Genomic DNA, 27,108 nt, shown 5'->3' with positions numbered 1-27,108 from the left:
AAATGCAAGCAATTTACCTTCAATTACTGCAAACTACTTCTTAGTGCTGTATTGTAGGCAACTGGACAGTTTCTAGAAGATGTTTCACCTCTCATCCAAGAGGCTTCTTCAGTTCTAACTAACTAACTGGAGGCTTTTAAACTCTGTGTGGGAGTGTCCTTACAGAGTCGTTAAGGACTCGTGTGAGCTTCAGAGTCCTTAAGGAAATTGAACAAGCCTCTTGGATGAGAGGTGAAACATCTTCAAGAAACTGAAAACAAGTCCAGTTGCCTACGAGCACTTAGAATTACCATGACCTGGATGACTGATCAACATACTACAAACTACCATTTGAACGATGACTTTCACGTTTCAACCATGAATTTATCTGACAATATATATATATATATATCACATTTATATCAATTTTGCCTTTACACATCTGTGTAAATATTTGTTTTGTAAAATACTTTGTGCACAGGTGTGCTCCTACTGACTCTTAATATCGGAGGAGATGGTCGTCCTCCTACCAATGGGTGGCAGTAAGTCCTGTTAAAAACACCTGAACATAGACACACAGCTTACTCTCATGTTACAGAAATTATCATTATTGTTTGAAATGAAAGCTCGTTGAATATTAGATTCAAATATAATATGAAGCATATCACTTTATAAACGCATTTGTGGCATGTAGCCTAGATTTACCATAGTACGTATTTTTATTTGGTCATTTTTCTCTGATGTTGTTTATTTATACTGTTAATGCATATATTGCATTTGTTTAGTCTTTTCAGAGAATAGTTTTCGGCAGACAAAAGAATAAGAAACACAGTTTAGACACAGTAGCGGATGTTACAGAGAGGAAGGGCTTGTCCTCACATGTGATTAGTGGGTGTGAGTTGTTTCCCCTCATTCAGTGCGACGTTTTATTAAAGTTGTAAGATGGCGACGGTGCATCTGAGGATTGGGGACTTAGTGTGGTGAGATAGCCTTTAAACGTTGTCGAAAGCCCCCATCTCTGCTAAATTGTGTTGTATTGCATAACATTGTGTCGTAGTAGTTAGTTTAACGTTAACGTTTCACGTTGGTGTTAACCAAACGTTATTAATAGAAGTGTCCGCGTACTGGGCTAGTTGATTATCAACCCAAACAAATTGCTAACGTTTGTCAAGCGGACTCAGCCAGCAGTCGTCGTTAAGTTAGCTGCTAGCTAGCGGGCAAGCTACAGCTATAGACCATAACAAGATAGTTTTTAAGGATATAAACCTGTCTTTAATAGTTGAAATGTTTGTGTCAGTGTGTTATCACTGGCATTTTACTATAACCATATACTTTTGATTCCCTAATTTTGAAGAAATGTTATTTATTTATTTTTTTTAGCACCGTAGCTTAAGCGGATATCTATGTTACTGTAGGTAACAGTTAGCCAACTGTTAGCTTCGCATATTCTCGGCTTCCGTGTTAAGTGTTGCTGCTCATTCACTGCGGACAAAAGTAGTTCAGTTAGTTGTCTATATTGATTTGAAAATAGCCCTTTAGGTTACTTTAATTCACCTATGTGTCAGAGCCAGTAAGCTACGTGTGTGGTGAATAACGTCAAATTGCTCGTGTGTTGCCTTGTAGCACCGGTCTGTGTTTCTCGTGATGGTATCAGCGGCGTTAACGTTAATAAATGACGATACGAACACAGGAGAGAAACTTAAGTTGCACATTTGTTTCGTAAAACCCGATAAATCGACATATTTAAGTAGCGTTACACCAGCAACCGAAGCAACGACAATATATTTCCTCATGTTATGTCTATAAGTTGCCTAACGATGCTCTTAATATCTGAAATGCCTCGTTTTTATTCCTTGACAGCTGTCAGACTGAAATAGAAGCTGCCACATGGCTGCCGTTAATTGCATTCAATTTATGTATAACAATTGGAACTATACAATAAGTTGTACATATGATAATGGGCTAGATAGTAATATATGACTTTCTTGTAAGTGTGAGCAACAGTAATTGCTGTCTAAGTTGAGTTTGCATCCCTCACAAACACTGCAGAATCATGTAATGGGGAAGGAGAAAATGTTTTAACCACTTTTGAGGACACCGTAGCAAACTTAAGGAAGACCAAAGGAATACATAGAAGAATACTGACTGAAAATTGCTATGAGATCATAATTTCTAAACACGTCAGACAGCTGCAACATAATTAAACATCATGCACCTCACTAGATAAGGCATCACTCCCCTTGGATTGTAATATGTTGTAGGGTTTTTGCTGTTTTGTCTATTCTGTTGCATTGTGAGAGACAGCAGCAAGAAGAGCTGGGTATTAGAAATTTGTGATTGTCGTGCCAATACGCTTTTACATTTAACCAAAGAAGCCAAAGTTCTCAGATGACAAATGCGATTTAACACAAGCAAAACTGTAAAAATAATAATAATAAAAAAATTAATAAAAAAATAAATTAGAAACTATCCAGTCAAAACAATGTTCTTGTTTTCTTATTCTTTTATTCTATGTTTACTGCGTGGTGTCTGTGCTTAACAGCTTTTGATTCTCAGTGCTGTAGACATGTTTTGGTTATTTATAGTAGAAATATACCAAGGTTCGATACTCAGCCCTCGCAGCAAGTAGCGCAGTTGGTTAGCTGAGACTAAATAGTGAAATTCAGTGAAGTGTCCTAAACATAAAAATCATGATATTGATCGAGTATGTCGGGGATGTGTCTCTACCGGAAAGAAAGACATATACCAAGGCTAAATGTACAGCTTTTTTTTTTAGGGGGAAGCTCGGCCGTTACCCACCATGGCCAGGAAAGGTAAGGAGTGAAATCATGTTAATTGCTTGTTCAAAACAAAATAAATGACATTTACATTTCAAATGTCGGATGTCAATATTTTTTTACATTTCAGATAGTAAGCCCCCCCAAGGACCTGAAAAAGCCCAGGGGCAAAAAATGCCATTTTGTGAAATTCTTTGGAACTGAAGACCAGTAAGTCTGGATAGTGAGGTACCTCTTCTGACTGATCTTGCATTTCCTGCAGCATCTAAATCGTAAGAGCTGTGTTTCTGTGTGCCTGTCCAGTGCCTGGATCAAAGTAGAACAGCTGAAGCCCTACCACGCCCACAAAGAGGAGATGATCAAGATAAATAAAGGAAAGCGCTTTCAACAAGCAGTTGATTCAGTGGAAGACTTTCTAAAGAAAGCAAAGGGGAAAGAACAGGTAAGGGGTTTGTCCTATTACACCTATCAAACACTTTGTGAAGTATTGAAGATATTTTGTGATTGCCCCTTATCATCCAAAAAAATATTTCTAGTTAATGTATAGTTGACAGTTTTATGTCAGCAGTTGGCAATGGACAATGGTATTGGCCCAAGGCTACATTGAAGTACGTGGGGTATACCATAAGGGAAACATATAACACTTGAATCACATTATAACTCTCAAGAAACACTGAACATGACACTGAGGAGATGTTATTTTGCCAGAATATTGAGTGATAGTATATTGTTCTGTTGGTGATGTGGAATGAGTAGATTCCTGTTTGAAAATGTCCCAAAAGAGACACAATTGTCTCACTGACCTAATTTATGTAATGTTCGTGTTTTTTTCTTGAATTCATTACTTCAGAAAGGCTGTCATTTGTTGTCTGCCCCTTTTGTAATCCACTTTAAAGTACTGCAGCTGCCATCTTAATGCTAATGATTCAATTTGTCGGTCAAGGAGCAAATAACTGAGACCTCACTGTGTCTGTCAAAGCATCAGAATTTTCTCTTTGTGAGCAACACAGAATTAACAGCATGGCAGACTACAAAGGTTTAGGGAAAGCATGCCCCGTTATTTCACAATTGTTTTTCTAAACTCTGATACCCTGAAAGGTCAGGGACTGCTTCTGAACCAAACCAGCCTATGGCACTTTTTGCTCTACTGCTGTCCAGTGTGGTAGCCACTTTCATTGTTAAGCCATAATAATGATGTACACCATTTATTTGTTTGACTGTGTGAAACTGAAGTTTTTACATCACATGAGAAGTTATTCTGCTCCACTAGTAGTGTCTGCTGGACTATAGTGTAACTGGGCCAAGAATAGTGCAGTACTTTCATATTTTTAGCTCCGTGAACTGTGAAGTAAATGCATCAGTAAATATGTTGAATATATTTTGTCACCTGTAGACAAAAAGTAGGAAGCACTGGTATCATTACACAGAAAAAAGCTAGATGTCAATGCTGTCTGAAAAAAAATGTTGTTGACTTGAGAGGAAACACTGCCATTTATTTTGTCATTTGAAACACATACAACACAACTAGTTCAGAAAAAAGAAACAGAAAATTACACACTTGCCATCAATGTTATACTAACCCTAACCCTATTGACGTTTTTAAAAGTCAGTGTTCAGCTCTCAGTACTTTTGTAGCTTCTAAGTGAATCTCTAGCTTCTCTCATCCTGTTTAAACATTAAAACATGCTGTGTTTTATTGTTTCATCGTGTTTGCTGTCATCTTCTTCGGGAGCATGTTTACTTACTGCTGGTGAAAACGCAACATTTTATGTAATGCTGGTTCATAAATAAAGTGACTAAATAACAGGGGAATTTTATTGTGAAGAAGTTATAGGACATTAAAAGTTTATGTAACTTAATAAACGGAGCCACTTTGCAGTGATTCTTCGATAGTACTGGAGGGATCAGGACAAACACGTCATTGGTTTAAGGCACACCTTCAAGCAGGTAGCGCAGTTGACCTTAAAGGACAACACAATTTATACTGTTTTACTTTGTTTATATGTGGCGGACCCTGCCACACAGTAAATATTAAAATCAGTTTCTTCTTCCAAACTACATAGTGCCCCTTTAAATGTTACTTGTCGTAAATCATGATTTTATTGTTATTGTTTGGTATAGAAATAATACAAGATCCACTGTTGGGCACTGATATATTTAAAAAATATCTAATTATATCTATTGCTATCAAGAATAATGTGAGCATTAATCATGATACCGCCAAGCTCTACCGTTATGCCACTACAGAACAACTAAAGATGAAAAACTAAAGCAAATCCGAAGGATTAGTGAAGTGAGACTTTTCTCAGTGAATCCTTCTCTTCCCAGCCCCCTTCATGAAATACTCCTTGGTGTCATGTTCAGTCTCAGCAAATGTTTATTCAGGTGGACACATGGTGTCTGTGGAGGCCATCTGCCAACCAGAATGATTGCACTCAACATTTGATAAATCAGTTATCCCTTTTTCTCAGTATACATATAGCCTGCTCAGACAAGGTTATTTTAAAACCGTGCTTAATTCAAACAGTTGTCAGACTGCCTAGGACAGCACAAAATGATAATCTGTGTTTTTAACAGAACTCAGACAGCAAAGGAGACTCAAAAGGAAAGAAAACATCCAACAAGCCACTGAAAATACTGGAGGAGGATGATGAAGATCTCAGTGCCCTGAAAGACCCTTCTGAGAAGGTCAGTAGAACAAGTTTGAAAACATTGTCCTGTCGAGCATTAAATGGTTTTACTCAAAAATGTACACCGTTTAGAAAAGACAAGTGCCAGCAAAATGGGGACTGGAAAAGGTTGAAGCAATGAGATTGTGACACATTAACACAGACGGTAACCATGTTGTTCACCCTATCCTTCTCTCCTTAGAGCATTGAGCTATGTTCACATCCTTTCATTATCTTTGGGGAATTTCAACTTCATTTTTGCAAATAAGATCTTTGGTCTACAATTCTCTTAAAGACAAACTGGGCACTAGCTTTCAAAAGATAAAACAAGATTCTAAACAAAAATGAATGATTACAATGTGTGCAATGGAGCAAAACGATAAAAACAAAAACAAAACAAAAAAACCTGCAAGGTGTTTTGAAATGCTTGGTGCTAGTTTGGACCACTGACTGGCTGACTGTGCTCTCAGTTCCCCATTGGCATGTAAATTTGTATCTCATGTCACATAAAATGAAAGAAAATCAATAACAATATCAATGCAAATCTTTTGTTCTGGTTAATCCACTCATCCATTTTTTTTGTTGAATATTGCTGGGATGTACAGAAAAATATGATAATCAGATGTACGTTATCCATCATAAATTAATACTCCAGCCTGTATGATCATAAAACAGGTATTAAGTTACATTCTGAGTGGTATTTGAAAGATCCAAAAATATCTTGAATTGAACTTGGTGAGCTCTGCAGAAACCCTGGTTAAAAAACAGAACAAAGGCCTTAGTCGATTGGGTTAAGTTCCTGCTGTAGAAAAGGACTGTCAGGTTTCATCACTACCCTTTTTTTCCCTCTACATTCTGAATATTTCCAAGTTAGTTCCTGCACACAAGACAGGTTAACCTGATAGAGATGCACTAATTGCAATTTTCTAAGCAGATTAAAAAAAAAAAAAAAAGTCTGACCTACTGATTCAGTTTTTGGCTGATTCTGGTTTTCTTCAAAGAACTATAATTGGTAGCATATACAAACATTTCAGTGTTTACAATAAATCAAAAACTATTTAACTTAAACATTTTCTTCAAAACTGCACCAGGTTACGGGACCTTTCTCACTTTCACAAATCTAATAATGAAGTGCTCTGTTACTGGACAGCGCTTTTTTGGTACACATGATATCCAACTGAAAATGAATTATAGCATGTCCCACTTTATCTAATATGTTTAACATGTTTTAAGCTTTTTTATTCAGTGGCCCGTTAGTGAAATGGTCTGAGTGAATTTAAGTTCCCCATGACAAGCATTTGTGCAGTGTATACTGGTATCCAGAACTCTTATTGTGAAAGGTAAAAATGGAAGGAGTCTGTCTAATGAGCTACAGTTAAAGTTGGCCGCCCTAGTTCTGACAACAGAAGTTCCATGTTATTTTGCATTCCCCAAAGAAAACCGTTGCACTTGTACTTGTCGTCAAGTTGAGGAACCCTGTCTGTAGGGTCTTTATTTCTCCAGAGTTTGAGATACCTGTCTGAGATTTCTGCCTCAACCCCAAACAGTGGAACAGAATGGAATATTATATCTGGTCCTCAACACTATCTTCTGCGTGTATGACACACAACTGGCATCCACCACCGCAGACATGGACCTGTATAAATTCCCATCTGATTTAGGTGAAAATGTGTCTCTCTCCTCCTGAAGGACTTAACTGACTCTGACCCCGAGCCATCCACTATTGAGAGGCTGGGGGCTGGACCTGGCTCAGGATTCAAATGGGAAAGCAGTGTAGGTGAACCCTTGCTTACCACCAAGCCCGCCTTGCCTTGCCTTTCTTCTACCTGACCTTAATCTTCGGCTTTAATCACCAACAACTGCAGACCTTTCTCTTCTGACCTGTTTGGTGCTCACTCTTGGCTACTGAAACTGTTTGTTTGGCGTGCACTTTTAAGATTGTCACCAACTCTGTTGGAGGCTGTTGACCCAGCCACCTCGACTCTATAAACGTCTCGAGAGTAATGAGAGCCACCAGCTCCCTGAGACCAGAGTTGATGATCACTGTGAATATAATGCCCTTAACCTGTGTGTGTGTGTGTGTGTGTGTGTGTGTGTGTGTGTGTGTGTGTGTGTGTGTGTGTGTGTGTGTGTGTGTGTGTGTGTGTGTGTGTGTGTGTGTGTGTGTGTGTGTGTAAACAACACACCCCTAAATACAAGTACAGTCATGAGCTGTTGATCTATATGTCAGTGGAAACATTTTCACAAACATCAAAAATGGCGATTTTCGCTGCTGCAGTTGTAACACGCCTGCATAAAATGGCCTAAATTTACATTATAATACGTAGTCATTTAGTAGTCTTAGTGTTGTTGGTTAATACAACGCGAGTTGGGAGCTCATACTGCCAGCTGCTGCTGCCCTTACTGTAGCTCTATTTATGGTCTTGAAGTTGTAAATGCAATCAGCTGATTTCCTTGTTTCAGTTACCATATTATGCAAAATATTAACATTTCCTTGAACTACAAAACTGTCGCAATAAAATCTATGCCTATTGCAAATTTGATGGTCATGTTTTGCTGCCTTTAAAAACCTAAACGGCTCTTTTGTTTGCAGGATAAAATGAAACTGTGAAGCGTAACTTAAAAAATTAATCAGTTTCCACTAACATGGAGAGAATCAGATAGTGACTGGCTTTTATGGGTTGAGTTGATCATACCAGTACCATTGTGTTACTGATAAACGGCAAAAAAAAAAAGTTTTTACTTTGTGAATTATAAACACGTTTCATATGATTACTGTATATTTCATTATTTTAAATGTTTTTTTTTGTTCAGTGGTAAGAGGATATTAGACTCTTTTCAGACCTAGTATTAAAATCTATCCTGAGTGATCCGATCACAAGTGGCCAGCTCAAAGTCTTGTCAGTTCACACCTGACATTAACATGCAACTCAACATGTGTCTCAAGTAACCACTTTGACTTGATTGTGTCTCTCTTCTCTGCTCTATATGCAAATAAATCGTAGCTGTTTAAGTTTCTCCTCACTCAACAGTTCTCAAAATGATTAGATTTGTTGAGAGATTCAGGGGTTATTGTGGTTACAACTTGAATAGTTAGAACAGTTGAACCGGTGTGTTCACAAACATCTGCTGCTTTGAAATGCTTTTTACATATGGCAGGTTAAGAGAGCCCAAACATGGAATTCACATTACAGTGAACCACATGGAAATCAGACGGTGTGTAATCCATTCTGCCTGTTCTTTTGGCTTCTTATTTCTCTTGTTTCAAGGAAGACGTCAGTTGAGTAGGTGGTCCTTCAATCTGGCCAAGGACATGTGCTTACACACTACTAAAAGAATGTGGTCACATGTGACCCAGACCATCGCCAAATGTTGTCTGAGTAATGGAATCTCAAATGTGTCCTTGATTTGTCATGGGGGCTTTCAGACCTGTACTTAGAGCTGTCCACTTCTGATCAGATCAGTCAGGACTGGTGTTAATACTGGGTCCTCACAGGGCCTTAGATACATCGCAATCAGTGTATAACTAGTCTAAAAGAAATGTGTATGAATATAAGATATATATATATATATATATATATATATATATATATGTATATAAAGAAATGAATAGGAGGTTCATGGACTGTACCTGTAATTGTCACTTCATGGGCCACTCATCCCATAAATTACTTAAAGCATGTGCATCTTGTCAGTTTAAGACTTTGCTATTGACGCAATTCCACTTCTTTTGACTTGCAAGCTGGTCTTGCTGTGTATTGCTGTGAGTATTCCAAGAGTCACCAATGTGGATAACATCCTTTTTTTCCGACTTGACTGATTTGGGCAGCAGTTGAACACATACAGGGTTCTCACTGGTTATGAGGTTTCTGCTATATTGTAGAGTTCTGAGTGAACACTGTAAAATGTATTTTGGAAATTAAGGACTTTCGGATTGAGATTTTTAGCCCAGTCACTCCCAAATTCCTTACCAGAAACCCTAGAAATCCATGGAAATCTCTATAAGGACCATGATGGGAGTCCTGATGTGTCAGCACTCTGCTGTGTAGACTTGAGGCTTTCTGCACACTATATTCTCGGTCAGCTCAGTACATATTTAAAGACAAGACTGTCACACTGATCTCTTGTTCTGTTGCAGCCTGTGAAGGATGACCCACATTTCCATCACTTTCTGCTCAGCCAGTCTGAGAAGGTAAGAGGAAGCATGCTGCTTCGTGTTTTTCATATCTGCACCGTAATATATTTTTTTCTTTTGTTTTTCTTTGTTTTGATGCAGGTTTGATTTTCAAATTGTCTGTTAGCTTTTCATGTCTGATGATGTTTGATTAACAGTTGGTGTTTAAGTAGTGGCCCGTAACAGTTAAACTGAAACAGCCTGTGCCTGAACTGATAAGTCCTTTGTCAGCCTGTGAGGGGTTTCCTCAATGACTTTTCAACCTTCAACATTTGATGTTCCCGGGCACAGGTCCATGTTTCAGTCTAGTTTCTATAATACCGATGGCATAAGATGAAATTGCAGTTACGAAATATAGAGAAAAACAATTTCATTACATTATTAGAATGTATGACTATGCTTTGCTCCTGTCAAATACACCAACTTGATACAAAATATTGACATAGATATTGTCACCTAGATTTGACTGATCTGCTTTGTAAATGCTCAGTAAATCTGATGTGAACTTGACATTATGGTGTGAAGTAGAGCATATTGGTCACCTTTTGTCTGACTGTTATCTCTCTGCCCACAGCCAGCATCATCTATGGAACCCATCAGCAAGCGCCTGAAGATCATTGAAGAGGTAAAGTGGTTTCTAATTGAGCTAACCAGTCAAAATATTGAAACCTTGATGCATTTACTTAAATATTAAATGTAAATTAATTAATTGTAAACTCTTCTTTTACCAATTAATTTCCATTGAATATTAAACAGCAGTGTCTTTTTAATGAAAATTTTGTTTTATAAATCATTTATAGCAAAGCTGGGTAAGGCTTCACTTTCCCTTTACAGTTTTTTTCGATTGCTAAGACGCATTGGTCGAAACTGAAGCGACATGTTCAAAACTCTTAACACAGTCTGCATTTCCATCATGCAGCTCAGCTCAACAGTTAATCTCATGCCTAAAAGTGTGTCTCACCAACAAAACACTTTATACTTGTCTCAATAGAAGCTCATTCAACAAAACACTAGCACATTTTCTCACTTTGGAAACACACACAATCACTCTTAACAAACGGAACGACAAAATACTAACAACAAAGAACATTACATCAAATACATCTTATATTTCAAGTTTGAATGATTTTTGTCAGGTAAATCAGTATTTTATATAGGATCTTTTGCACTTTAATGGTTCTAAATTATTGTATATGCTGTAATATATTGCACCAACACTGAATCAGGAATGCAGAGATTTATTCAAGAACATTTGTGCTTTTGCATAAGTACTTCAGGACCATACAAAAAATAAAGATTACGTAAACAGAATAATGCAGAATCTCAGAATTCCAGGGGTAGAATACAAATTACAGTAAGAGATAAAACTAAACTCCTTCCTCTCCTGGCTGCTCTTCTCTCTCTACCAACTCTGCCCACTGCTCTTTGATCCATCCTTGCACAGGAAAAAGAATCAGAAGCCACTCCTTTTGTATATGCTTGCTAATGAGGCCAAACGCAGATCACCTGAATCAGTTTTCAGCTGAAAACTAGCATCAGCTGTTTGGAATTGCATCTTCGTTTTATTTATTTTTATTGTCAATATTTTGATATAATTTTCAATAGATTTCAATGTGGCTGCAGCAGAAATTCCCCATGTTTTTTCCCCTATCATTCTGTTTTGAGTGTGTTTTTAACTGTTTTGAACAAAGTGTGTTAGCATTTGAAAAATGTGCTGTTAAAGCATAGTGTTTTGCAGGTGTGAACTAGTGAATGAGAAAAGACTTCATCCATTTTTGACTGTGGTCACTGAATGCAAAAAAGTGAGACACAGTTTAGCCCACATGCATTTCTGTTTTGCAGACTGTGTTAAGAGTTTTGAACATGTCGCTTCAGTTTCGACCAATGCGTCTTAGCAATCGAAAAAAACTGTAATATGAAATTGACAGTGTTGATTTAATTGTGCAGGACACAGGATCGACATCTATCCAAGCAGCAGACAGCACAGCCATCAATGGCAGCATCACACCCACAGATAAAAGGTATGACCACATCCTCACTGCAGCATTACAGAGCACCATTATCAAAATCATCTGCTAAATTTAACTGAAAAACCAATCACAAGGTTAACACTTGGAGTTAATGCTACTGATTTTATTATCAAGCTTTTATAGGGCTTCTTGGATTTTAGCTTTGACCACATAAACATACAGTATGAATGCAATTTTTTCTTTTCAGCTTGCTCATGTTTTGATTTGTTTGCTCTTTTTGGACTTTGCCCTGCAGGATAGGGTTCCTAGGTCTCGGGCTGATGGGTAGTGGTATAGTTTCCAACCTGTTAAAAATGGGCCATGTTGTCACAGTGTGGAACCGCACAGCAGAAAAGGTAATGTAATGCAACACAGGTTAAAACTTTAAGGGTTTACTGTTGATAGTGTGTCTGATGAATGAGCTGTCATTAACATCAGTGACATGATGCAGTGTTTGACTGATTAAAAATTTCATTTGCATTTCTGATAAGCTGTCTTCAAAGCTTACCACTTGCATGTTATGAATGTTATTTTTCAGTTTGGTAGTACTAAAGCACTATTCTGTACCACATTAAGAAGAAACACCCTGCTGCCATGTCTGAGGATGGCTCACCGCCAAAGATCATGCTGCTGTTAGCTAGGGGGAAAAAATGTGCTGCGCTGGTCCAAGGACATATGCTGCCAATCGTGTGGCAGAGGGCGAAAGATTCAAAGAGCTAGTTAGTTACCCCGTGCCTGAGTACATAAAGCCATCAAGAGCCATATTTGATGACCTGAGAATGACACTCAAAATCTCAATATCTTTCTTCTTAATAGATTTAAGAGTTTGCCTACATTAGGCCTATGTTTTGATGCTTTAATTGTCCACCTTAATGCATGCAAACTGGCTTGCCTCGCCTTTCTGTTTCTCTGTCCTTTCTGTTTTCTCTACCAGCAACTTTGTCCGTTTTTATTTTTGTCAACAGTAAGTTTTATAAAGCAAGAAGAAGAAGCGTCTGTAAAAAAGTGGATAAATTCTTTTGAGCATCGCAACCCCCGCGAAATGACTTGTTTCACTATCATAATTTAAGCCCTTCAGTCCAATAATATTTGGAAAGTCTAGAAGAGCCACATGAAAATAACTTATTTTATCCCCCTTTTTTTCATCGCTGTGAAGTCGAGCGTTTTTGGCTTCAAAACACCACTGAGCAGCTTTCACAGGAATGAACGTGGCTCCGCCTCCAACATTGTGTCCAGTAATAAAAAGTCCTTGAATAGACCGCATCCCAAATTCCTTCCATATTTACACGCCACCACTGGATGTTGATAACAAGTCATCATTTCAAAAGGCGGAATTTAGCGTGTTCACGCGGGTCTTACATTTAGATCAAAGCTGAGCCAAGGTGATAAAAACCTGTGCCTACTGCAGAGTCAGTTGACCCGGGAGCTTACACATTCCCATTGCACACAAAAGCCAGATCTCAGCAGGTTTAAGTGGGATTTTTGACCAGTGGAAAGGGGGTAAAAGAAGGCGTCAAGCAAGGTGGCCCCAAGCACAACATGTACTGCAAAACCTCCTTGGTTGAATGAAGAACCCGTAATGAGGATAGATCACACAAACACAAGAACACGAAGCTTTGGGCAGAAACACACAAGATACATAAATAGGGACACTGATAAAGAAATTTCAGATTAAAGTAAGTTTAGAGTTTCTTTGGCATTGATCGCTTCAGCAGTAAACATGTTTTCAAACAGCATTCCATTCATTGTACAAGAGGTTGGCAACAGTGATCAAATTCTTGATGAAAATATTTGATAAATCGTAAAATGATCATGCAAGTCTGTGTTGACATGCTGCTACTGAATCATGTGTGTTCCAGTGTGACCTGTTCATCCAGGAGGGTGCCAGGTTAGGCCGGACTCCTGCAGAGGTGGCTTCTATGTGTGATATCACTTTCTCCTGTGTCTCAGATCCAAAGGCTGCCAGGGATGTGAGTACCATCTCAACTACAGTAAATGGCTTCTTGTGGAAGTTTGAATCACTGACTTAAAGGATAACTACTGTTTTTTACAACCTGGACCTTATTTCTAGCAAAATATATGATCATTTACTCACCCAGATAACTTTGGTGTCATTTGAAGTTGTTCGGACGAAATTAGATCCAGTGTAGCGCCGATATATCCATATAATGCGAGTGATCCAGGCACCGACACACAGCCTCTATAATCTGCCACGAAACTAGTTCATTTCACTAATATTTTGTCATGATACGCTAGCGCTATTCCCCTCTTGAGTCCAGCTCGTCCGTTATCAACATTCGGGGTCAAACTAGCAGTAGCAGCTACTGGTAAACAAGCCGGGCTGTCACGGGTGCGCACGCAGCTCAGAGATGACATCTTCCAGGTCAGAGGTAGTAGGTCAACCTACAGACCCCGGATGTTGACAATAGACGAGCCCGGACTCAGAGGGGAATAGCACTAGCGTATCGTAACAAAATATTGGTGAAATGAACTAGTTTCGTGGCAGATAATGCTCATAGAGGCTGCGCTTCGGTGCCCGGATCACTCGCATTATATGGATATACGCGGCGCTCCACTGGATCTAATTTCGTCCGAATGACACCAAAGTTATCTGGGTGAGTAAATGATCATATATTTTGCTAGAAATAAGGTCCAGGTTGTAAAAAACGGTAGTTATCCTTTAAGGGTTAAAAAAAATGACTATTTGTGTTTGTTGCTCTGCAGTTGGTGTTAGGACCCAGTGGAGTGCTGCAGGGAATCAGGCCGGGCAAATGCTACGTAGAGATGTCTACTGTCGACCCAGAGACTATTACAGAACTCTCACAGGTATACATAACACACACACCCAGCATATCAAAGTCGCCACAAATCTCAAAATGTGTGAACAGCCATACCTTAAGTACACAGTAGTGCACATAGTTTCAAAGCTATTTACCATCAGGAACCATCCCAAAGCCTCAAAGTGAGTGTGGCTTTTCTTCTCCATCTGACAAATACACAGAAGTAGCTGTTGTCCTTGGAGTAGCATAAGTATTCCAATATCAAATTGTTCTCTAATGTTTGAATGTTAGGTGATTACGTCACGGGGTGGCCGTTTCCTGGAGGCTCCAGTGGCAGGAAGCCAGCAGCTCTCTAACGATGGGATGCTGGTCATCCTTGCAGCTGGTGACAGGACAGTGTACGAGGACTGCAGCAGCTGCTTCCAGGCCATGGGCAAGACCTCCTTCTTCCTGGGTATGTAGGATGACACATGGTTCACTGTTGGATACTCACAGCAGTTTAGCAAACAAGAACAACTAGGCAACCAGCAGAGACATTTACTGATCTCAGCCAAGAACTAGCCTGGCACATTACCCCCTGTAAGACGTTAAATCGTCATTTGTTTTTTTTTTATATACTTTATTTTTAGAGTCACCACGTGTTTGTACATTCACATGTACACATGAATAGAAAGCACTTAACAGCAACAACGACATACACATAAAAAAGAAAAGAAAGCACAAAACAGCAACGATAATAAGGAGAAGAAAAAAATAAATAAATTAAAAAAATAAAATAAATAAAAATAATAATGATAAAAGAAAGAAAGAAATAGAAAATAAATAAATAAAATGAAATAAAAAAAACAAAATTAAAAAAAATACGACAAACAAATAGGATAATCACGGCTACAACAAACACATTATGATTAAAATAATTGTAGTAGGTTGACCACTTGGCCCATCTTTTCTCATATAATTTGAGGTTGCCCCTCATTTTATATGTTATATACTCCATTTGATGTACCTGTCGAATGGTGTCACTCCATTTTTCCATTGTGGGCGGGGTTTTCTGGAGCCAGTGTCTGGTGATTTGTTTTAGAGCAGTTATACGCAGCACCCTAAGTAAATAGTTCATCATTTTCCTCGTGAGGTGTGTCTATGGTCCTTCCTAGCAGCACATAGTCTGTATTTAATTGAACAGCACATCTTAAAATGTGACTGATTTCTTTCTGTACCTTTTTCCAACATTAGCGTATAATTCGCCACATCCCCTCCAGCAACTTGATGATATTTTATTATTATATTTAGCTTGCTGCACCGGTGTTATAAAATATCGTGATTGTATTTTCCATGCATATTCTCTCCAATACGGCGATACAGTAGTTGTATGAACGTTCTGATTCATTTCCTGCCAGCTCTCCTCTGATATGCCTATATTCAATTCTTCTTCCCATTTCAGTTTTGCCTTTGTATCTTGATGTTTACTGTTATTTTCCAAAATGGTATATACAGCCGAGATCTGATGTGGGACTTTAGTTTTATCATAATTCTTTATCAAAAATTGCACCAGTGGATGTAAGTCTCTTCTGGTCTTGTTTTTTATTTCGCTATTTTGGATATAACTTCTTATTTGTAAATATCGGAAGAAGTGGGAATGCAGCAAATAGTACTCTTTGCTTAAAGATTCAAATGGTATTATTCCCTTCTCATTTAAACACTGTCCAAAAATGGTCAATCCCTTTTGTGCCCAAATGTCAAAGGCTTCATCAATTTTATTGGGCATGAATTCGGGGTCTTCTTTTATCTCTCTCAGAGCCAATAAGTCTTTCTTTATGTCAACAACGTTTTTGATTCTAGCCCAAGTCTCTAGAGTACTTCTAAGTGATATATTATCTTTTACTGGTACTTTTCGTTGGTATTCTGTACAAAAATGAATTGTTTTTAGTGGACCATGACACATAAACATCTCTATTGTTCTCCACTTTGCTTCTGAGTTATGATTTAACCAAGTACGTATGTGCTGCATTTGTGCTGCCATATAATAGTGCTTCAAGTTTGGGAGAGCAAGTCCCCCCTTCTCTTTGGCCACTTTCAAGGTCTTCATTTTAACTCTGGGCTTCTTATCATCCCATATAAATTTACCAATCATTGTATTCCAAGTTTTGAGTGTTTGCACATATACAGTACAGACCAAAAGTTTGGACACACCTTCTCATTCAAAGAGTTTTCTTTATTTTCATGACTATGAAAATTGTAGATTCACACTGAAGGCATCAAAACTATGAATTAAAACATGTGGAATTATATACTTAACAAAAAAGTGTGAAACAACTGAAATTATGTCTTATATAGGTTCTTCAAAGTAGCCACCTTTTGCTTTGATTACTGCTTCGCACACTCTTGGCATTCTCTTGATGAGCTTCAAGAGGTAGTCACCTGAAATGGTCTTCCAACAGTCTTGAAGGAGTTCCCAGAGATGCTTAGCACTTGTTGGCCCTTTTGCCTTCACTCTGCGGTCCAGCTCACCCCAAACCATCTCGATTGGGTTGAGGTCCGGTGACTGTGGAGGCCAGGTCATCTGGCACAGCACCCCATCACTCTCCTTCTTGGTCAAATAGCCCTTACACAGCCTGGAGGTGTGTTTGGGGTCATTGTCCTGTTGAAAAATAAATGATGGTCCAACTAAACGCAAACCGGATGGAATAGCATGCCGCTGCAAGATGCTGTGGTAGCCATGCTGGTTCAGTATGCCTTCAATTTTGAATAAATCCCCAACAGTGTCACCAGCAAAGCACCCCCACACCATCACACCTCCTCCTCCATGCTTCACGGTGGGAGCCAGGCATGTAGAGTCCATCCGTTCACCTTTTCTGCGTCGCACAAAGACACGGTGGTGGAACCAAAAGATCTCAAATTTGGACTCATCAGACCAAAGCACAGATTTCCACTGGTCTAATGTCCATTCCTTGTGTTCTTTAGCCCAAACAAGTCTCTTCTGCTTGTTGCCTGTCCTTAGCAGTGGTTTCCTAGCAGCTATTCTACCATGAAGGCCTGATTCACACAGTCTCCTCTTAACAGTTGTTCTAGAGATGTGTCTGCTGCTAGAACTCTGTGTGGCATTGACCTGGTCTCTAATCTGAGCTGCTGTTAACCTGCGATTTCTGAGGCTGGTGACTCGGATGAACTTATCCTCCGCAGCAGCGGTGACTCTTGGTCTTCCTTTCCTGGGGCGGTCCTCATGTGAGCCAGTTTCTTTGTAGCGCTTGATGGTTTTTGCGACTGCACTTGGCGACACTTTCAAAGTTTTCCAAATTTTTCGGACTGACTGACCTTCATTTCTTAAAGTAATGATGGCCACTCGTTTTTCTTTACTTAGCTGCTTTTTTCTTGCCATAATACAAATTCTAACAGTCTATTCAGTAGGACTATCAGCTGTGTATCCACCTGACTTCTGCACAACACAACTGATGGTCCCAACCCCATTTATAAGGCAAGAAATCCCACTTATTAAACCTGACAGGGCACACCTGTGAAGTGAAAACCATTTCAGGTGACTACCTCTTGAAGCTCATCAAGAGAATGCAGAGTGTGTGCAAAGCAGTAATCAGAGCAAAAGGTGGCTACTTTGAAGAAACTAGAATATAAGGCGTATTTTCAGTTGTTTTACACTTTTTTGTTAAGTACATATTTCCACATGTGTTAATTCATAGTTTTGATGCCTTCAGTGTGAATCTACAATGTCAATAGTCATGAAAAGAAAGGAAACTCATTGAATGAGAAGGTGTGTCCAAACTTTTGGTCTGTACTGTATATATAGTGGTATTGTCTGGAATAAAAATAAGAAACGGGGGAGTACATTCATTCTAATTGCATCTATTCTTCTACCCAAGGACCATATGGCTAATTTCCACCTATTCATATCCTGTCTAACATGTGCTTCCAGGCCTTTGTAATTCAACTGGTGCAGTAATTTGTTATTCTTAAATCGTCATTTGTGCTGCGTAGGAGTTAAACTGACAAGATATAACATGTTATGTTTATAGGTTTATAGTCTTTGTGCTAAGCTAACCAGTTGCTGACTTCCACTACATGTTTATTGGACGTATATAAATGTGCTAACCATACTCATAAACTAAAGTGCATTTCCTATGATGTCCAACTATTCCATCAGGTGGGCAGATTGTTACCTACACCATTGGCAGGTTTACAATCTCCAATGTATCTTTGACCTTGAAAATATCTGACTTTTCAGATTCAGGTCTGCTCTCTGGTTTCTGTGAAAGTTTCAGAATGCTCAAGCTGTCAGATGGCATCAGTTTACCGCATTTTGTGCACATTCATTTGTTCATTAGTACCCACAGAGTAGTCTGACTCACCAGATGTATAATGTGTTTATAAGCCTGCCATTGAAATCTATTTCAGTTGGCATTCTCCTCCTTTTTTGAAATCCCCACCTTTATAGGAGATCTACTAACTTGCATGCCAAACAACAACATCCAATCTAAGAACCTACATGCTGAAAATGGCAAATTACTGTTACACTAACCTGGCGCTAACCTGGCACTTTATTGGCATAAACCTAAACAAGCTAGCAGTCGTTACGTTTCGTTGGCAGGGCTTGCTTCTCAGCGTGCAAAGTCCAATTCCCTAAACACTAGGGGAACTGTCGCTGCATCGAGGCGCCCCCAAAAACAATTGTGATTGACTTAAAGAAATACAAACAAGCTGGAGCATTTTGTCCCCTATACCAGAATGATAATAAGTGCAACCGGACCTGTGTTTAGTGTTGACACAGTGTTGTGGCAATCTGGAAGTCTAACTCTGCAGGACTACCCACAGGGTAAAAAGCCAATCTCAGGCCAACAGAAATTTAGGCATGGACACATTGAAGATGATTATCATTTCACTGATAAGACTGTTACATATTTATACTTTAAAAAATGTGTTTGTGTGCTTTCAGGTGAAGCAGGAAACGCAGCAAGGATGATGCTGATCCTCAACATGGTGCAAGGCAGCTTCATGGCCACCATTGCAGAGGGGCTGACCCTGGCACAGGCCACTGGTCAATCACAGCAGACCTTCCTGGACATTCTGTGCCAGGGCCAGATGGCAAGCACCTTTGTGGACCAGAAATGCCAAAGTTAGTCAACACAAAGCTGGGTTTGATATTGGCTGCTAGTTCAGATTTGGTGAATGTTTGTTAAGCTGTCTGGGGAGGTAACATAGGACAGCATTGTAGGTGGGTGATAAATAAAGTCATAACACACTACAACACATTGAGGCAGAAACATGTCCATCCTAAGGACAAAGCACCTGGGCATAAGCAGAGTAATGTAGTTTATGCATGCCAAACAGTTTCTTCAGGCTGTTTTGTAGGTTGTACTTCCTGGCCTAACATAACTCATGCCCAACACTTTGACCCGATAGTAACTGCAATGCCATGTTCAGAGCTGCATTTAAGCTTTTTCCTGTCTGACCTGTTTTCACTTACTCATCCTACCAAACATAATTAGAAGCTGCTCATCCAAGTACAGTATATATAAACTTGCAGGCTATACACGTTACAGCAGCAACATGTGATTCTCATTTAGAAACATTGTCCCCATATATTTCACTCAAACAACAGGACAATGTATGATAAAGCAATTCATTTGGCCCACTTAAATGTTTACTTGTCCTTGACAAGTTACAACATTAATCGTAAAGCTCTGTGTGTTTCACCCACAAGCTTTGAAACAAGTGAACTGATGTTCGCTAACACAGTAACCCAGCCAAAGTTAGCATGGAAGCCCGGCTCATTCATTTATCGTTTTGTTCCAGCAATATGAGAACTTTTTTCGTTGGAAATACTGGCTTCCATTCAGGCTGAGTCAACCTGGTTTGACATAGCCCACTGCCCAGTAACACTCACTCAACATTAGCAAATATTTATGCTTAGTTAATTAGAACTCTAGTTGGCTATCTCACAATGGCATTAATAGCAGGGTGGAATGCCTTCAGCTGTCTCTTCAGGTTGTTTGTATTATTTCTACTTAATCTGTAGCCACAGGTAGTCTCTCAGTCTGCCTTTACTGCGTGGTGTTTTCCTTTTTGCCAAATTATAAATAGTGTGTCCATAGATGTATTCCTTTATGTCGACCAAAAGCCATCATGTTTTGGTCACTCTGTCGGTCTGTGACAGCATCACCTGGGACTCTGGGAATCTGAAAATGTCAAGCAGTGACAGGGATGCATTATTTATATATTTTGACAGATAGACTAGATGTACAGTTGTGAAAAAAAGCCCTACATTAACATTTTAGTCTTGTTTTGTCAAGGGAAACAAAACATACATTTCATATTGTCATCCTTTTTATTATCAAAGATCTATTTTTATCTTGTTATTGTCTTGTCTTAGTCATGAAAAAAAGCTTGTTGAACATTTTTCGTCATAGTTTTACCTAATTTAACACTGGCATAAAGGAAGTTTTAAGTCATGTGTTGCTTACTTGTTGTCTGTCATTGATAGTTTTAACTAGTTTAGTCTCTTTTTTAAATCTTAAATGGTGAAGTTTTAAGTTTGTAAAACAAAAAAAAACTGGTTACATGAACACTGTCAGATAATTCCAAACACATTTTTTGAAATAAGTATATAGAAAGGCTTAATAATCTTTCTGCCTGCCTCTTCCAGATATTTTACAGGGCAACTTTAAGCCGGACTACTATTTGAAACACATTCAGAAGGACCTGAGGCTAGCCATCTCAATGGGCGACATGGCCAACCATCCAACCCCAATGGCTGCAGCAGCCAATGAGGTAAAACACTGTGCTTTAATTAGGTTTTCAGGTTTACACTTTGCTGTTTTGATTTTTGTGGGCTCATTATATGCATTTATCTGAGGAATTTGTTACTTTTTATCTAGAAGGGCTTACACAATACATCTTTTTTACAGTGACGTGGTGACAATGGATTATTTAGCTAAAATAAGGTACATTTATCAATAGAACCCAGAGTTTTCCTCTGTCACCACCACCAAGTTGTGTGGATCAGCCTCCAGGAAATTTGATACAGAAACCGTAAATAGACAATAATCACAGGAGTAGAGGTAACACAGTTCATGTAGCATAATGCTGTCATTGTAGAATAAGGCTAATGCTTTTTACAAGTCAACATACAGCCTTATCTCTGTGTTGTAGAACTTTTTTTTGTTTTTTTTTAAAAGGTTGTTCTGGTCATTACTGAATACATTTATTGAGAATTTTTATATTCATGGAACGGAGAATACTATCCAAATCTTTCCTTTAGCTGAACCATAATGCCAAAAATTAGAGTGATCACCTCCAAAAAAAATCTAGTTTTAGCTCACTTCCTTTGGTTTAACTTGTCACCTTGCTGCAGTGATGTACTGTACAGGTGAACTCCAGGACACTGACATTAATGTTGGTGTGGTCACACATGCAACAAAGCACTCTTCTGACCACACCCAAAAGGTGCAACACCCTCAACCAGAGCAGACAGTGAAACAGCTAATCACTGTTTGTTGGCTGAGAAGGTAGAAACACTGCAGTTTGCGTTGCAGCTCTAACCTGAAAAGAAGAAACTAGAATAGTATATGAAATGCTAATCTGATGTTTGACACATTCATTGCTGCAGCCTCCTTTACTTCAGCAGATAAGCAAATGTGATCGAGAAGCTTCAGTATTACGAGTCAGCAGTTGGTGAACTGTGTGGTTAGTGGTGTTAGAGTGTTGAGTCTAGTCACTCATAAGCAATCATTGTATAAAAACAGACACCAGCTGCAGAGAAAACATGACCCAGAGAGCAGACAAACCTTTCACTGTAGTCATTACTCGCTTAACCTTAATTATCTACAGCTCGTCTAGTCTACTGCCATTTTAAGCAGTGATAGTCAGCTATAAATCAGAAGCTGCTACAGGAATGTTTTGTGCATCACTCTTTGCTAATAAAAAGAGTGACGAGCGATGAAAGGTTTGATAAGAGGTTTGTTTGTAGAGTGATATATCTGTCAATCAATATATATTTGCCTTTCACAGATATATCGTATTGGCATATATTTTGTTGTTATAATGTAAATATATATAATGAAGAATGAAGAGGCTTTAGGTAGTTTACACTTATTAAAATTATAATTATTAAATGATTAAGTTCACCGTTTGTGCATTGATGTCATTTTGGATAATAAAGTATTGTTGAACTGTTCAGTAACCTGCCTCCATTCCATATCTTAGTTACAATTGTTTGATAACCACATTGACCAGGGGTCATTGTAAGAAGTGTGTGTGTATGAAATATATATTGGTCGATATTACAATATCAGAATTTCTTTCCTCCCCATCATTGGTATTGGCAAGGGACCCAAAAGATAATCTGGGTTCCATTATGAGCATGGGAGCTTGAAGAGTAATTTGGTTATAAAGGAAAGACTGTGGGTAAATAGAACTAAAAGAACTGAAATGTCTTTAAAACCTGGACCCAGCCCTATCTCTTAAAAAGTACACGACATATTGATTCATTTCCCATCTGTGTAATTTATTTTCTCCATCGGTGCCCCTTTTTTTTTTCCCCCCCCCCATGTTCTTTTTTTCTCTTTCCATATATATTGTAAAACTTCTTAAAAATAAAGTTAAAAAAAAAAAAAAAAAAAAAAAGAAGAAGAGTAATTTGGTGACACAGAATCAGAATCAGTCTCTCCCAAACTCCTGGTGATTGTTTTATTATCAGTCAGTTCAGAGGAATCTCAGATGGACCCAAATGTTTCTCCTTCTACACTTAGTTTGGTCGGGTGTGATGAATGACACATCTTTATAGAAGCCACTAGTCAGGCTTGAAAGGTGTTCTTAATTTTTTACTCTTTTACCCTTTTCCCCTTCTGAGCCATTGTGTTTCCTTGATGTGCACAAAATGCCTGGTTCTTCACTGACACACTTTTGCCTCCACCTACAGTAATACTGAATCCTTTTTAACAATAAATGAATAAATTCTAAAATAATATTAGGAATGAAGTACGTGCAGAACCACTAAAACCTTTGTTTTTTTCTCTTCCTGTGCAGGTTTACAAGAGAGCTAAGGCACTGGACCAGTCAGACAATGATATTTCTGCAGTCTACAGAGCCTACATTCACTAGAGCGAGGTGTGACCTATCCTCTGGACCACACAGTCTTTAATCCCTTCTTATTTCTCCTCGTCATGTAATGAGTTTTTTTATTTTAAATCTAGCCATTTTATTTCATTTTGCCCCAGTGCCAGCCATGTTACCTGCCCACAAGTCATGGGATAGTCATTCTTTTATTAGAAGCAACCTTGAGCATTGCACTGACTGTACTGAGGGAATACATGCTGTAAGAGTGCTCCAAATGAGGTTGTACTACTGCACTGCTGCAGTTTGCTGTGGGGGCAGTGCGTCTGGTTTTTGACAACTAAAACAACGGTAGAAGTGATGCAGGGTGTTTGGCAAGGATGTGGGGTCCAGTGCCACTGTGAAGAGCGGGGTGTCCAGCTCAAGCCAGAGAAATTGCTGTCAGGTTTTGTGGATGCATAACCCCTAAAGATTTTTGTTTTGTTTTGTTCATGTGCAAATGATGAGTTTATTTAATTGAGTGTGATTTTGCTTTTCTTTTAAATGTCCAGAATTCCATGAAAGAAAACACCAAGAACATGCCACTGCATTGCCTTAATATTGTCACCCCTCAAGTCTTTCAATAATAGATGTATTTATTTATGTTTGTTTCTAGGTCTTCTTGGTGCATTATGCCCATGGCTTTTTTCTGTATTAGACATGATTTATGCTTTTATGTTGGTGTTAATGATCTTTCTTGAACAGGTTAAGGACAGAGCAACAGCTGTGTGGAGACCTTAAAATGCAGTACTTATTGGTATCTCTCATCAAGACTTGAGATTACCACATTTGAAACCCTTCATTCTTGTGTTTGGAACAGTTCTCATTTCCACTGTGTTTTTCTTTTTTAATATATTTCTCTGAACCTGGATGAATCCACTTTTTGAGTTGCATTTTAACTGGAGGTTATGATGAAGTCCCAATGTCAATAATTTTTTCTTTTTGGTAGTTGGAGATAAAAAGTTTTGTTTTTTGAAGGCCGATTTTAGACCATGGGGGGGTCACAATTAAAGATTTAACTAATTAATCAATTTTAAGTGGGTTGGAAGGTTTCATTAGTTTCAAAGACTAATATCAAGCTGTAGAGTGAATACTACATCCACACAGGCAGTAGCTGATTTTAGTTTGAATGTCATTACACATCACTTTTGCCCTAAATACACACACAACTCACTTCAGCTTAACTGTTTTGGTAAATATGGAAATGTAACAATCAAGGCCCCAAACCGAATGTTAACATGCTTTCTGTCTTATTATTTATTCATTCTTGCTTTGGCCTCAAACAGATTCCAGGTCACATGAAGGCAGGGACAGCAGGTGGTCATATGATGGAGGGGGCAGTCTTGAATACATAGTAGAGGTGTTCACAAGGGTTCTTGGTGGATGAGACCGGATTCAGGTCTGAAGCCTGACTAATATTTTGGCTTGCAAATTTTTCAACTGAGCTCAGGACAGATTGATCATATATAGCGGCTGATAATTAACAAGATAAATCAGTACAGAAATCCCAAAGCTTTGTTTGAGGTCAACAGTTTTTTTTCCATCAGAGGAAAGACAAGTTTATTTTGATAATGTTAAATAACAAACTAACTGCCTATATTGGTCACAATGCTTCAATAAACTGATTTAAGGTATTGTTATCCAAATTATACATTTTTCTTACTTAAAGATGCAGTATTTACATAAGAATTTGCCACTTGTCAAATTCCCACTCAAACAAATATGGCAGAATAAAATTGCTAATTGCTGCTAACTGTAGATGCCGTTTTCTGGCTAACTTCATTAGATATCTCTGCAACACAATGCATAAATGTCATAATGTCAAAACTGCTTTTTCTTCACATTCTGTTGACAATTTTGGTAAATTTTTGACCGATTCAACTCAAATGTTTATTTTGATCCCCTAAAATCTTCAATTCAACTCGGTTGTACTTGGGTCTAGTATCAGTCTAATGAGGTCAGGTCTCAGGTTTGTGTCACGCTGTAGAATGAGTACAACGTTGAACTAACACATTCTGTATCAGGTCTAATTATCCTTAAGGAATAAACCAACAACTTATTTAATTTCATTAGGTTTGAGTTGTTTTTTTATGGGCCTGTTTTGGATTCGGCCTAGACTTTTGGACCGGTGAAGACCTCTTCTACATATCTAACAACATAACCTACATAAGTATGCAGGTGCAAATAACAATGGCCAATATATGCCAAAGAAACATGGCATTGTTGTGAAGACTCAACCAGAGGTGTTCTGTGCCTGAGAGGGTGAAACAGATATGTTCTTTTTTGTCGGAGTTGTGATAAAAGCACAAATCATACAAGACAGCTTTTATCTGTTCCACCACTACAGACTGCAGATTGAGCACAATGTGTGCAGTCAGCTGTTTAAGGCAACTGTGTTCACATAATAGCCGAGCAAGTTTTTGGTTTAATACCTTGTTAATTTTCTGTCAGATTTTACCAAGGTTACAACGTGTCCATGAAATGGGGGTTTTATTGGTCCCAGGTGGTGTCAGAAATAAATTACTCATAAGAAGGAGCACATCATAGCTGACCCCATTGTCTCCATCTTGGATGTGGCTTTGAGGGACTTAAACAGGAGCAAGCTGTAGCAACAAGCCCTGCCATGCTGTCGCTACAATTCATAGAAGACGACATGAAGACAGAAAGCAGAACTTAAAGTGCACATTACAAATTGTAATGGCTTCCCTCCAGGAAAAGACCACATGGTGCTTGGTCCCACAGTTTTAGCAGTTAAATTGTAAATGAAGGAGTTTCTCATAAAATAGAATCATCTTAAGAATCCAACATCCCGTTTTAAAAATTCTTTGCCAAACAAATTTTGTTCAGTTTTTAATTTCTGTTCCCCTTAAACACACTAGTGTAAAGACAGATGTAAATAGCACATTAGGTTGAGTAGGATTTCTTTTTTATCTACAATAACTGGGATTAATGAAAAAACAAACTACTTTTGGTTTTAACTCTACAGAGTGACTGTCTAACATCTTTGTGTCTTAATACTGTAGATCATTCAGTTGTTCCAGTGTAAATGGTTTATTAATATGTGGCTTATATAAACTGGCTTATTATTGCATTGAAAAGACAATGAGTTGGATCCTGTTAATGGAAGGAGGGGGTAACTTGTTTTGGGGGATATTTATGATTTTGTGTACATCAGACTTTTGTGCTGTTTAATAAATCCTCTCCTGATTACTGACATGAAAGCATGTTTAATCACTGATCAACTGTTATCTTCTGTTAATATTATTTCTAATATTTGACACACGATGCCCCTCAAAACCATCATGTGTTCTTACTTCCCTACCCAGTATGTGGCTCTCAAGTAGCCCCAATTCCAATGGTTCCTGTTAATCATGTACAGTTTAAAAACATGTCACAAATATAGTTACATTTGTTTTAATAGAATTCCCAAAACAGCTGGCAGCTGCCATTTTTAATATAGACGCTACTCTAACAGAAGGACATGATGCATTGGTTATTTTCAGCGGTAAATGGAACCACATTTGGTGTGCTCATGAGTATTTCCAGCAGCAGGACAATGTGTGGGATTGAATGAAAATAAGCTACATTTGTGTATTCATGGTAATAAAGGAACATGTCACC

At 38.4% G+C, this 27,108-nt stretch overlaps 1 protein-coding gene across 3 annotated transcripts; it reads left to right on the top strand.

Moving 5' to 3' along the window:
- The first annotated feature begins 885 nt into the window (after positions 1–885).
- glyr1 (glyoxylate reductase 1 homolog (Arabidopsis)) lies at positions 886–26,701 on the top strand. Of its 3 annotated transcripts, none has more exons than XM_084372218.1 (16): positions 886–959; positions 2,756–2,792; positions 2,887–2,966; positions 3,060–3,198; positions 5,334–5,444; positions 7,115–7,198; positions 9,564–9,617; positions 10,174–10,224; positions 11,547–11,620; positions 11,865–11,964; positions 13,468–13,578; positions 14,333–14,434; positions 14,680–14,842; positions 19,331–19,510; positions 21,041–21,165; positions 23,422–26,701. In XM_084372218.1, exons 1-16 carry the CDS (start codon positions 922–924, stop codon positions 23,494–23,496), a joined length of 1,524 nt encoding a protein of 507 aa, XP_084228344.1. In that variant the 5' UTR covers positions 886–921; the 3' UTR covers positions 23,497–26,701. The 3 variants fall into 3 exon arrangements, with proteins under 3 accessions (XP_084228344.1, XP_084228346.1, XP_084228345.1); XM_084372219.1 differs by lacking the exon at positions 886–959 and adding an exon at positions 1,368–1,390; XM_084372220.1 differs by lacking the exon at positions 7,115–7,198.
- Positions 26,702–27,108: the final 407 nt, after the last annotated feature.

This window comes from Pagrus pagrus (genome assembly GCF_965226575.1).
Source record: "Pagrus pagrus genome assembly, chromosome: 13".
Taxonomy (NCBI): domain Eukaryota; kingdom Metazoa; phylum Chordata; class Actinopteri; order Spariformes; family Sparidae; genus Pagrus; species Pagrus pagrus.
The sequence above is the reverse complement of the archived record's forward strand: the minus strand, read 5'-3'. Positions and strand labels throughout refer to the sequence as shown.